At 36.5% G+C, this 12,573-nt stretch overlaps 1 protein-coding gene across 1 annotated transcript; it reads left to right on the plus strand.

Moving 5' to 3' along the window:
* Nucleotides 1-602: 602 nt before the first annotated feature.
* Nucleotides 603-12,385, plus strand: LOC115984124 (protein GLUTELIN PRECURSOR ACCUMULATION 3). Its single transcript, XM_031107039.1, has 16 exons — nt 603-788; nt 895-992; nt 2,468-2,606; nt 2,706-2,734; nt 2,854-2,950; nt 3,090-3,145; nt 3,270-3,377; nt 3,781-3,837; nt 4,785-4,876; nt 4,998-5,082; nt 5,855-6,007; nt 8,024-8,124; nt 8,902-9,066; nt 9,152-9,264; nt 9,958-10,054; nt 12,084-12,385. Exons 1-16 carry the CDS (start codon nt 727-729, stop codon nt 12,141-12,143), a joined length of 1,512 nt encoding a protein of 503 aa, XP_030962899.1. The 5' UTR covers nt 603-726; the 3' UTR covers nt 12,144-12,385.
* The last annotated feature ends 188 nt before the right edge of the window (nt 12,386-12,573 follow it).

Below are 12,573 nucleotides of genomic sequence, written 5' to 3' on the forward strand. Positions count from 1 at the left end.
CTCGCGCCGGCCAGCGTCGCGCGCGGCCTGGGGTTCGCGCCGGCCAGCGTCGCGCGCAGCCAGGGGCTTGCGCGAGCCCCAGGCAGCGCGCGACCTAGGCTCGGGCGAGACCCAGGCCGCGCGCGACCCAGGCTCGGGCGAGACCCAGGCCGCGCGCGACCTAGGCTCGCGCGCACCCCAGGCCGGCGCGAGCCCCAGGCCGCCTGGGTCTCGCGCGAGCCTGGGTCGCTGGTCAGTTTCTGGTCATGCCGCGCGCGCCTGGGTCTCCGATCTCGATCTTCTCTCCCTTTCTGTTTCTGTTTTCTTTTTCTTTTTTCATTTTTTTTCTGGGTTTTTCTCTGGGCTTTTCGTTTGGTCTGAGTGGTCTTTATAGCTGTAGAAATCGAGTCTTAGAGACTCGATTTCCAGGTGGACATCCACGTCAAAAAAATGCCACATCAGAACTGGTCCAAGCATATAAATCGAGTTTGAAAGACTCGATTTATAGTCCCAAAATCGAGTCTTCACAACTCGAGATGCTAGAAATTTATAATGTTTGTAAACGGAACCTACTAACTATATACTTACAATTTTAGGGTCAGTTGGCCATTTTGGCCTCACATTCAGCCCTGAAAGGCAAAATTTGTGACAAAATTGGATTGATAACTCCTTCTTCATTGAAACCTTTGGACTTTGGACCAATCAGTGAGTGAAGACACACACACACTCAGAGAGAGAAGACAAAAAATGCATTACTGGGTTCGAGCTTCTTCTTCCGATTTCGGTGGCACTCCTCCCCAACCTCGCAGGCACTCACGCAAACTCTCTCTCTCTCTATCTCTCTCTCTGTGTTTTTGACACTTTGTATTATTTTCCAAGATTGCTTCTTGATTGACTTTTTTGGGATATTCTCAGTGGTCACACCGCGGTCAACATCGGCAAATCGAAGGTGGTCGTGTTCGGTGGACTTGTTGACAAGAAGTTTCTCAGCGATATCGTGGTCTACGATGTTGGTACTATTTTTTCTTTTCTTTTCTTTTTCTGATCTTGGCTTTGTTCTTAATCTGTGTTTTCCTTATCATTCTTTCAAATTCTTTGTATTTACTGTTTTGTTCACTTTTTTTTTTTTTTTTTTGCTTTTCTTAATTATATTTTATAGGTGATCATAGGTTATTTTTTTAAGAAGATAAACAAAACAAAAAAAAATTAGTACGGCAAAAATGAAGCCAAACTCATAAACAAAATCACATAGAAAATAAAACAATGATTAAAAAAAAAAGGAACTCAGCTTTGAATCTGATTTTCCGGATTTGAGTACTAGTATAACTGTGGAGACATGGACAATGGTGGGAAGCAAAGCACGAGGAGAGAAAGCTTGGTTGTTGTTATTCTATTTGGTGTGTATGTGAGTTAAGGGAGATCACAGATTGTTTGGGCTTGGGTTGAGAGAGGAGGTTCCGGGGGGTGGGGGGGAGGTTGTCAAATCACCGGTCTACTGAATCCTGTTATGTGAAGGATGCCTCCACCTGTTGTTTGACCGACAAGATGAGTGTAACCACCTGTTAACAAGTGTTAATAGGATGGTTGGTTATCAGTTGAATCTCGGGTTTTAAGGAATCTGATATGTTCTCTCATTTTTTACGCATTTTCTCACAAGCCAAATAGATTAAGGAAAATGGGGTAGAGGGTAAGTTGAAGAGAGGGAGAAAACGGTGGAGGGTAAGAACTGAGAACAAATTGGTAGAGCATAAAAAACGGTGGAGGGTAAGCGCCAGGGTTCAAAATCCCACTTTGTGTGTGCGAAAACTTGCCAATTAAAATAAAAGGGGAAAGTAGAGGAAGACCATCTACATGTTTGTCACTACACAGAGAGAGAGAGAGAGAGAAGGATTGGGTTCATCTATCTTAAATATATAAATTTTTCGCTCAGATTGGGGTCCTTAGGTTTTCAATTACCTCACATGAGACATGCCTGAAATACCAAAGAAATTAAAAGCTACCCCCTAATGCTTGCTTGCCCTGGCCCTCCAAGTCAACCACAAGCCTTTGGATTGGTCTGGGTCAGGTGGCATTGGTCACGCAGCTCGTGCTTGGGTGGGCTTGACTAGCCCTAATGTGAATTTCAGACAGACAAAGTGGATATAGACATGCATTAATTTTGGGCCTCTTGATTGTATTGCTCTTCTGGGGCACCCTGGCCCCTAGGGTATTATTGTTCCTGGGAGAGAATTAGTTATGGTTCCAAATTGAAGACTTAACCTGGAGCCTGTGGGTCTCTTTCATGAATTTTTATTCACCCTAGCTACAATATGTTAATATAGTGACTGTATTTGGGGAGTGTGCATGTGTGTTTCAGAGAAAGAGACAGAGGATACACTAGCATACATTAATTTAGTGCTGCTTGACCTTTTTTTGGGAGAGAGGGGGGGGGGGGGGGTGGGGTTTGAATGTGATTCCAGATTCTCAATCCTTGGTTTTTGATCTTCAGATAACAAACTTTGGTTTCAGCCAGAGTGCACTGGAAGTGGGCCTGAGGACCAGGTAGGTCCAAGCCCACGGGCATTTCACATTGCTGTTGCAATTGATTGTCACATGTTCATATTTGGTGGGCGTTATGGTAGCAAAAGGTTTGTGCACATGCTCTACTTTATGCTTGCTGTCCATGGGTTTTGTGCTTTGTAGCTCTAAATTCAGTCTTGTTATTAATGCTGAGGATGGATTTTCAGGTTGGGTGACTTTTGGGTTCTAGATACAGGTAAGAATCTTATATAGCAGCTTCAGGAAAACATAGTAATGATTGATGTGTCACAAAATTCATATACTAGTGCTTGTTTTACGACTTACCGGGATTTATGGAAGTTATGTTTATTCCAGATATATGGCAGTGGTCTGAGCTCACCAGTTTTGGTGACTTACCTTCACCACGAGATTTTGCTGCAGCTTCAGCCATTGGGAACCGGAAAATTGTTATGTGAGTGTCAATATTTCTCTCTGCAGCGTTATTCGTCAAATAACTGGTGTAGATCTTAGGTATTTGACTTATCAAAAAACAAAAAAGCGGAATGATTTTCTCCACAACTTTATATAAAGCAAGATGTGATTGAGTGCAGGTATGGTGGCTGGGATGGTAAAAGGTGGTTATCAGATGTGTATGTCTTGGACACAAGTAACCTCTTTTCTATGTCTTTTCAGATTTATTTTATGTTCTCTTCCTGAAAAATTTAAGGAGAGAATGTTTTATAATGGTGGAAACTAAAAGTAGATTCTATATGATTTGCTCTGTGAAACAGTATCACTAGAATGGATGGAGCTGTCGGTATCTGGATCATTACCACCACCTAGATGTGGCCACACAGCTACTATGGTGGAGAAAAGGTTGCTTGTCTATGGTGGCAGAGGTGAAGTAGCATTCTGTCTGCTCACATAGGGATTAGGTTTTATAATTGCTTAGAAACAATGTTTGGTGATGAGTCATTATTGAATTTAAAATTTTGCATTTACTTTGTTTCTTGCTTCTTTCTTTACCTATCAAAAAAAAATAATAATAATAAAAAATTGTATTCAAAAGTTGCCATTTTTTGTGAGGGTGCAGAGAGATGTACATTTGATACCATTGTTATCAACTTTGTCATTTCAGATACTTCTTATATCTCTGTTACTAAAGGCATCTATGCTGTGAATTATTATAAAGAATGTTTAAATTAATTACGTTTCAGATACTTATATAGTAGGTTATTTACTTGCTTGTGTTCATTTAAGATGTTTCTAACTGACACGGCTGCTTTTTCTTGACTTAAATAGGAGGTGGTGGGCCAATTATGGGTGATTTATGGGGCTTGAAGGGTCTTATTGAAGAAGGTTAATAGTTACTTTTGTTTTCTTCTTTTTTTTTTTTTCCTTCCCTTTTTTTCTAATCCTCTTTAGTAATCTGAACGTATTCTAAAATTTTCATCAAATAAATTGATGTGAGTGGTGTTGTGGCATATATCATATAGCTTTGCTTTGCATTATGCTTGGCAAATCTCTTTTTCTTGATTTCATAATTTCATTTGGGTTACATATTTCTTTGTTCTTAATATGTTATTCCACAAGTTCAAGATCAAGTGTATATCAACATAATATTCTTAGTTCCTTTACAAAACATGTGGAAGATCACCTGTCTTGAAAAGATACTGTGACTAAGGTACCAATCCATTATTGTGAATAGAATGATTGCAATGGATTGCAGTTATAATTACATAATGATATGGCAGATAATGAATTCCTAAAAGTAATGTAATACACAGTTCTGGTGTTAGACTTCCATTCATGTAGTAGATATAGATCCCAATCTATGTGATGGATTTTACCTGCCAATGCTACATGGAACATGATAACACTGATGTGTGATATATACACACAAGAAATCCAATGTGGCTCTAATTTGGAAATATTCTTGAAGAATAAATATGTTGAAAGCAGTGGTTGGAATCTCAGTGTACAAAGCCATCTGCCAAAAGATGCGTAAAATGAATGAATCTCTTCTATAGATTAATGGATGTATTGTGTAAATTTGTTTCTGATAAATACTATTAAGAAACTGTTCTCTGAATTTAATTTGTGGAGAAGTCCATGTTTATTTGACAATGAGGTGTATTTCTGTCTTCTAATAAGTACTTATAAGAAATCCTTGCCTGCATATGCCTTTTTTGAATTGATATTTCTCAGTCAGTTCTTGAGTGTTAGAGAATAATAAAAATAGTTCTATTAGAAGTTCTTTTGTAAACTAAGTTGAATTTATGTCATTTCTTTGTTGTGGAAGGAAGAGAATGAAACGCCTGGATGGACCCAGTTGAAGCTTCCAGGTCAAGCTCCTTCTCCTCGCTGTGGTCATACTGTGACCTCCGGAGGGCACTATGTAATGACGTCTTCAGCAGCCTTTATATTCTTCTTGTTGATTTCTGTTCATGTGTTGTCAATGCTGAAACTTTTTTCTTTATAGTTCCTTGTATGTTACTGCTAAAATTTTTTCTTTGCAGCTGTTGTTATTTGGAGGTCATGGGACTGGTGGTTGGTTGAGTCGTTATGACATTTATTACAATGACAGCATTGTTTTAGATCGGTGTGAGTGCTTTACAACTTTGCTGGTTGGATTCCTAGCAGATATGTGCTGGATGTGTTATCATGATGTTAATGAACCTTCTATATTGTTTTTGCTATAGATATTCTGATTATTACCTGTATGAAGTTGTTTGTTTTTATTTTTTAAACAGTTTTCTTCGAAGTGTGACATTTACTTGTGAAATTACATTGTGCCTTTTAAATTCAAAAAAAAAAAAAAAATAGTGGTGTGAGAGAGGTCATTTTCAGAACTATAGATTAAAGGACATTAGTGGAACATTTTACTTTTTTCTACATGGTTTCTCTATGGACATGCACCTCACAAGATACCTAGTGGGGGCTGTTCAAATGTGTTATAGCCAAAAATGGTTTTGATTATCTGACAATAATGCATGCGTTGTTTGGTTTCATGGAAAAGCCCCAATGTTGTAACAAAGATTTTTCATAACTTGTTTTAGAAATAAGCAACACACAAAGTGTAACTTACAGACTTCTTTGATGAAGAAACATGGTGTATGACTGTATTTTTTATGGTCCTTTTTGTTACTAGCGGAACTGAAAAGTGGATATATGATATGCTTGCAACTTTCACATGTTGATTTTTACTTCTTTTTTTCTATAAAGAAATGATAATATTAATAACAGCAACACCTGTAAAACCAGTTTCAACATTTCATCAGTGAAATTTTGCTAGCATGGTTGAAACAAGCTATAGAAATTACTGTTTCATATGTAGTTGTTTATTGAAAAAATTGTGTTTCTTTTTTGCAATTAGTGTCTGCACAATGGAAGCGCTTACCGACTGGCAACGAGCCCCCTGCTGCCCGGGCATACCACTCTATGACGTCTATTGGTTCACGTCATCTATTAATTGGTGGGTTTGATGGCAAATCAACCTTTGGTGATCTGTGGTGGTTGGTCCCAGAAGGTACCGATTTGCTTTGAATTACTTTATTTATTGAGTCATTTAGTTGTTGTTTGATAAATGATACCTTTTTTCTTTTCAGATTTTCACTGGGATAATTTCTAAACATCCAAACCGTTAATTTGATTCTTGTATGACAAAATCTTCTTGATAATACATCAGTTTGTCTCCAACAGATCTTTTGATTGGAGAATTTACAGAATGTTGTATGCAATATCATTTCCTCTTTAGATTACATTCATTTTCTATCATAATGATTAGCTAGAAGGGATTTTGTTGAATTACCAAAATATGTTATGCAAGTGATTGATTTTTATGAATCTTGATTATGTCTAGTTATTTGGTTTATGTAACACTACTGTTAGCACGCATGATGCACTGGCATGTTGGGCGAGTTGGTACTTCCCTAAGCCATAAGGCTTGGGTGGGGGGGGAGGTTTTAGGACCCAGGTTCAAGTGCTCTTGGGGTGGGGAGGGGATGGGGCTATTTAATTAAGTAAATATTTCTAATAAATCTCATGATGCACTGCTTAATTAAGAATTATATCCAAACTAAAGAAAATATTTCAATAATATTGTTAAAATCAAATAATATAATAATGGTTTTAAGTTACATGACAAATTGAAACTTTTTGATAATTTGTTTTTAATCAGAGTAGTTTTTTTCTTTGTTTGTTTTTTTTTTTTTTAAAAAATGGAAAATAGAGGTTTCGGCAGAAAGCAACTATGTTAGATAATTTTTAATAACTTATAAGAGTCCACATAATGCAAGTACAAAGTGTAAAACCCAAATTTTTAATTATTAAAACAAAAATTGAAAGCAATTAAAATTAAAATAATATATAATTTTGGTAACTTAATATTAGATCTAAAAAAACTAATTAGTAGTATGAATAATGTTTTTAGTATTTTTTAAAACGGTTTTGAAGCTGGCAATAGGACCAAAGCCTTGCAATTTAATTGACACCTTCTGGAATTTTCCCAAAAACAAAGACCAAGATTAGGCACAAACCAACCACACATCCCCTATTCCAGGCCCACGCGCACGCCTGCCAACCAGTATACCCCCCACGCCCCCTACACCCATAGCCCCGCACCCCGCCCCCCCGCCATTCTCCGCTTCTAGTCAACCCCAACCCTCGCCACCCTCCCTTCCCTCATCCTCCCAACATGCGGCCACCTCCCACATTTGTTAACTATTGAATTATCAAAAATAAAAAATAAACTTTGGCAAAAAAAGAGGCTCCAATAACTAAATGACCAATTATTACGCAATTTTACTATTTTCGTTTAGTCTACTAGAGGTCTTATAGTTTCACATGAAATGGTTATGTTAAGATGTATTAGTCACAACTTATACGAATAGCTGTTACTTTTAGTTGATAGAGACAAATTGAGAGGTGTGAATTGTAACAATTTAAAAAAAGTTAATGATTCTAGTTAAAATTTAGGGACTAATTTGTAATAACCACGAACTATAGGGAAATTATGTAATTTATTCAAGTCTTTAATAAAGGGCAGCCACTTGGCGCAAGGAGATTGTAGTTACTTGTTGCATAGAGAAGATGGACACTTGCCTAACCACGGCTTGGATGACCTGACTTTTATTATACAACATATGATTATAAAATTGAAGTTAGGTTTTCAGTTATGATGGTCAGGCACTGTAATCTTTTTCCTACTCTGTAAGGAATTGCATAATGTTGTATGCAATGCCATGTTATTTTATTATATCACACTTTATGATGTGGTTAGGTGCATATTTCCATGGTAACAATTTAACTAGAAGTATTTTTGTCAATGATCTCTACCTCAAATGACATCCCCTTCTATAAGAATAGTGTTGAGGGCAAGTTTTGTGTTTTCATGTAACATTATTAAATTGAAATTAGGTTTTTAATTAATGATGACCAGGCCCCAAGTCAAACAGGTTTTGATTATATTTAAGCCAATGGATCAACTTCTACTTCTGCAGATTCTATGTGGAATAAATTTTTGTCAACTCTGCTTGTTTTGTAGAGGACCCTATTGCAAAGCGGTTCACTGCATCTCCACCCAATGATATTCCTGAAAATAAGGATGCTGCAATAGCAAATAATAATGTCCAATCTGCACTCGAGGTATAACTGCTGCTACTTTTAATGACACCTAGCGTTTTCTATTGAGCTTGTTGACCAAGGAGCTCAAGCAATCTCCTTACCTTGTATTTGTTTCAAGTAGACTGAATCTTTTTGCCAATTTCATATTGAACTTTTAAACTATGAATTTGCAATAAATGGTAACAAAAAATAGTTTAACTTATTAAATTTCAATTTTTTGGTAACCCAAAAAAAAAAAAAAAAAATTGCAACAAAGTAGAGGTATGCATCAGATGCCAATGTCTGTAGTGACCTGTTCCATAACTTATGCAGACGAGAGCACATATAAGGGAATTGGCCTTTTGATAAATGTATTGTTTTGAGAACTCTTGGTCTGGTGCATCTTATGTCATTGATGCATTCTGGTAGCGGGTTTCTGAACATACACAAAGTTTATAAATTTATGGAATTTCTGCATCAACCAAAGTCCAAATGGTAGTTGAAGTTTAAACCATGGTATTATTACAAGTTTAAGTATTTGTATGGACATTGTTAAGTTTCACTATAAATTCCCGTTATGTAAACAAATTTTGAACCAAAATTGAGTTTATACTCATCCTTCTAAGTATAAATTTCCCTTTACATAAACAACATTTAAGCTTTTGGTCCAAAATCGAGTTTGAACCATAATCAATTTTGTACTCGTCCTTTTAAGTTTAATATTCTTTTGATGTGTTATGATTATTTTTACAGCCCACCTTGTACCTAGTTAAATTTAAGATTTTAATCATGCGAATGATCTTTCCATATGTTGGACAGGGAAGCCAAAGGGAACAATCTGCTGTCTCAGAGTTACAAAGAAGATTAGAAATTTCAGTTTCACTCTCTAGTCCTGGGTTTCCAATTGTAGATGAGTTGGAAGATAAAGAATTCCTTGAACTAGCATCAAGTTTGTTTGGAGAAAGAGTGTCTAGTAATTTGCAGGTTTAACAAATTGAAGAAAATTTGGTTTACTTTGTTATTCACCTCTTAGCTTTTTTTAACTGAATTTTTTTTTGGTCGTAAAAAGGCAATTGAAGCACTTCGGGATCACTGGAGGAAGGCTATACCAAGGTCTATACCACTTAAGGAGTTTGGGCCCTTGCTTCGTGACTACCAACGTTTGATAGCCCGTCATCAATTGTAAGAAAAAGTTTTGCGCCATCACTTGTTTATGTTCACTTAAATCATAACAGCTGACATCTCTCAATGCTAGATTATCTTCTAGCTATGCAAGTGATAACTTGAAATAGAGTGTCTGCGCCTTTTTTTCTTTTTTTGGGGGGGGGGGGGGGGGGTGTGGGGTGGGGGTGGGGCAGGGGAAGGGGGGCAATTTTTTACTTTCTCTAGCTTTCAAGTGACCTTATGGAATCCAAGTAAACGACCCCTATCTTTTTGTTTTGGAAGATGACAATGGCTTGTACATTCAAAGGCGTAGATTGATTTAGTGTTTTGAGTCATTGTACTACCCACTGACTAAATGAAGGATGGTTCTAGAAATTTCAGAACAGGGTGATCGCCATAAAAGCATTATAATATTAGAGGAATTAACATGAAAGACTCCTAAACTTTTCTTGGCCATCTCAGCCTCCAACTATTATCCATAACATTAACAACAATTATTGCATTTCTGTTTAAAATTGGGTGCATATCAGTTTAACTTTGCATAGAGATGTTTTTTCAAATATTTTTCTCTTCACTGTTGTATGATCTCTCCAGATATATCCTTGAGGGTTTTCAATTCAATTTGAGTGCTTCACACCTGTATTTGGTTGATTTTTCTACTTCAGAACTTAGTTCAAGTAATCCTTTTCCTGGTTCTCTGGGTTTTAACAGTGACAGGGCTAATGATGGATCTGATCTGCATTCTGCTGAAGTTGGTTTGCTTGGAAAAGATGCTTATCGGTTTTATCATATTAAAAATGCCTCTCAGGTATTAACCATTCAAGGCTTTTAGACCCAAGTCTTTCTTTTTTCCTTTTTCCTTTTGAGCTGACTTTGGGCTAACACCTTTATTTTCCATGCATGTAGGTATTAGAAGCTTTATTTAAGTAACTTTTTTTGGATGAAATAAAAAAAGCATCGAATGCCTATTCAAACGTTCCCCACCATCAATATGCATATAGAAAGTAAAGATACGATATTCATGTCATTAAGAGCTCAGTGTATTAATTTTTATTTGGTTATTCATGGTCAATATTTGACTTTCTAACAAATAAAACGTAAAAAATTTAAATTTAGACGTATAATTCTTGCTTTGGAATGGAGGAATATGCCCCAAATATACTTTTTTATTTTACTTTTTAATCAGATATAGTTCTGGACCCTCCCTGTGGTTTGTTTGGTTTGTCAAATTAAATCATCATTCTAGTATTAAGATGCCTGGACCCATTAGCATCATTTGGATTTGTGGAGGAACTTTTTAGATCATTTCCAATTCAGTGTTTAGTAGGAATGCAGATGACCCTAGCCAATTGCAAGTGGTTTGAGATTGGCTTAGCAAGTTTAGAGCCATCAAAGGAGAGACATTAGAGAGAAGTTCTGCAAAATAAGAAACAAATGATTTGGTGGAGAGAGAGAGAGAGAGGGTAACTGGTATATCTTTTTAATAGGTAAGAAAAATTTGTTTCAAAAAGAAATTACTTCATCAAAGAGATGAAGTAAACGAAGGAAATATGTACAAGCAACAAAGGAAAACAAAACAACTTATGTACAATAAGAAAGTGAATCTAAAAACAGCATAATGGATTTTGAAGAAGTAAATCCCCATTCATGAGACCAATCAAACGAAGTGGTCGCAAACAAAGCTAAGATCTTATCCCTAGAAAACACCGAATCTTCAAATATTCGATTATTTCTCTCCCTCCAAATAAATCACACAATGTCCAAACTCCAAACATTTGAAGAATGCTTCCCCAACCAATTCCTCCAACTGGCCAATAAGCCGATAACCCTCATAGGTAGAATCCAATAAACACCAAAAGATCTATAAGGGCAAAGCTCCATAATTGAGATACTTCACCACAATGTAGGAGCAGATGATCCACACTCTCCCCATTACATCTACAAAGGCAACACCAATCCATAATAGTGAAGCCTCTTTTCCTCAAATGGTCTGTTATGAGAACCTTCCCCCATATAGTTGTCCAAACAAAAAAAGACACGACATGGAGCCTTCACACCCTTCCAAGGAAAAGTAATAGAGCTAGATCCCCTCAATGCACCATAAAAGGATTTTATATCAATATCCCCCTTCGACCCCAAACACCACCTCATCTTATCTCCACCCTCAATAGGACTCAGTGACCGATTGGAATGGGGATCCAGGAACACCTTTGATCTGATGTACTCATGTCTGGGTATTTCATGCCCAAGGTATTTAATTAATGAACTCATTTCCCCCAACTGACCCTCATTATGATGCATACCAACATCATGGGGATCTTTGTTATGCAATCTAAGGCTTAAGCCACTTTTTGCTGAGAAAAATATGACACCCTTTATTGAATGTACATGCTCCCATCTATTTTCTAGCAAGAAAACAATTTGGATGTTATGGACAGCTGTACAAATTTTTTATAGGGCTTGGGTGATTTTGATATCTAGATGGCATTAAGTCATGCTCTATTCTTACATATAAAATTTTTAATATTTGTCCACCATGCATTTTAGTACCTAAATGATCCTTAATACACAAATCATTTTGCAAGTGCGAATCCGCATTATATATAGTGATCTTGCTCTCTGAATTAATGTTTCACTAACGGAAAAATTTTATTTTAATATTTATACATGGTTTACATGCTGGACTAATTAATGTACTGATTGAATATAACTTTCATCTAAATTATCCTTCATGGTTTGCTTATTTACTCATGCTTTAGTGCAATGTGTGATTCAAATTCTTGACTTCCATACTTTCCTCTTCTTTCATTGATCACAACTTCTTTGATGATTTCCAGTTACGTATGGATGATCTCCCATTGCTGCTCACGGAGTACAAACAGATTCTTTCGGATTAATTAATATATGGGGAGTCTTCCTTTATAAGAAAATAAATTAAGATTGCCTAATGGTCTCCTAGATTTCCTTATCTCATGAAATATGTTGGGAGAGTCTTCTTCTTGGAACTACCTCAAACCATTAGTCCTTGTACAAACAGGTTTTTATTATTATTATTATTATTATTATTTTTTTTTTTTTATGGTGTGTGTGTTGCTTGAATACAAATTTGTAATACCTATTCATTATAAAGTCCTATAAATCTTGCCTGTCTCAGTGTGCCGTACAACATGCTTTGTAATTTGCTACTGTCTTGAATTGTCCGCAGATCTTTCTTTTTTTTTAATGAAAATTGTCCTTACTTACACAATGGTGTGTAGTCAGTAGTGCTACAATATCATGACATATCAGAGTTATTCAGGTGCAGATTTATCAGTAGGATGCTTTGGA

Source organism: Quercus lobata, chromosome 4 (genome assembly GCF_001633185.2).
Source record: "Quercus lobata isolate SW786 chromosome 4, ValleyOak3.0 Primary Assembly, whole genome shotgun sequence".
In the NCBI taxonomy this organism is placed as follows: domain Eukaryota; kingdom Viridiplantae; phylum Streptophyta; class Magnoliopsida; order Fagales; family Fagaceae; genus Quercus; species Quercus lobata.

Coding starts and splice junctions, on each gene's coding strand:
- LOC115984124 (XM_031107039.1), top strand. CDS start 727: ATGCATTACTGGGTTCGAGCTTCTTCTTCCGATTTCGGTGGCACTCCT. Junction 5,083..5,854: donor CAGCATTGTTTTAGATCGGT/GTGAGTGCTTTA, acceptor TTTTGCAATTAG/TGTCTGCACAATGGAAGCGC. Junction 6,008..8,023: donor GTGGTGGTTGGTCCCAGAAG/GTACCGATTTGC, acceptor CTTGTTTTGTAG/AGGACCCTATTGCAAAGCGG.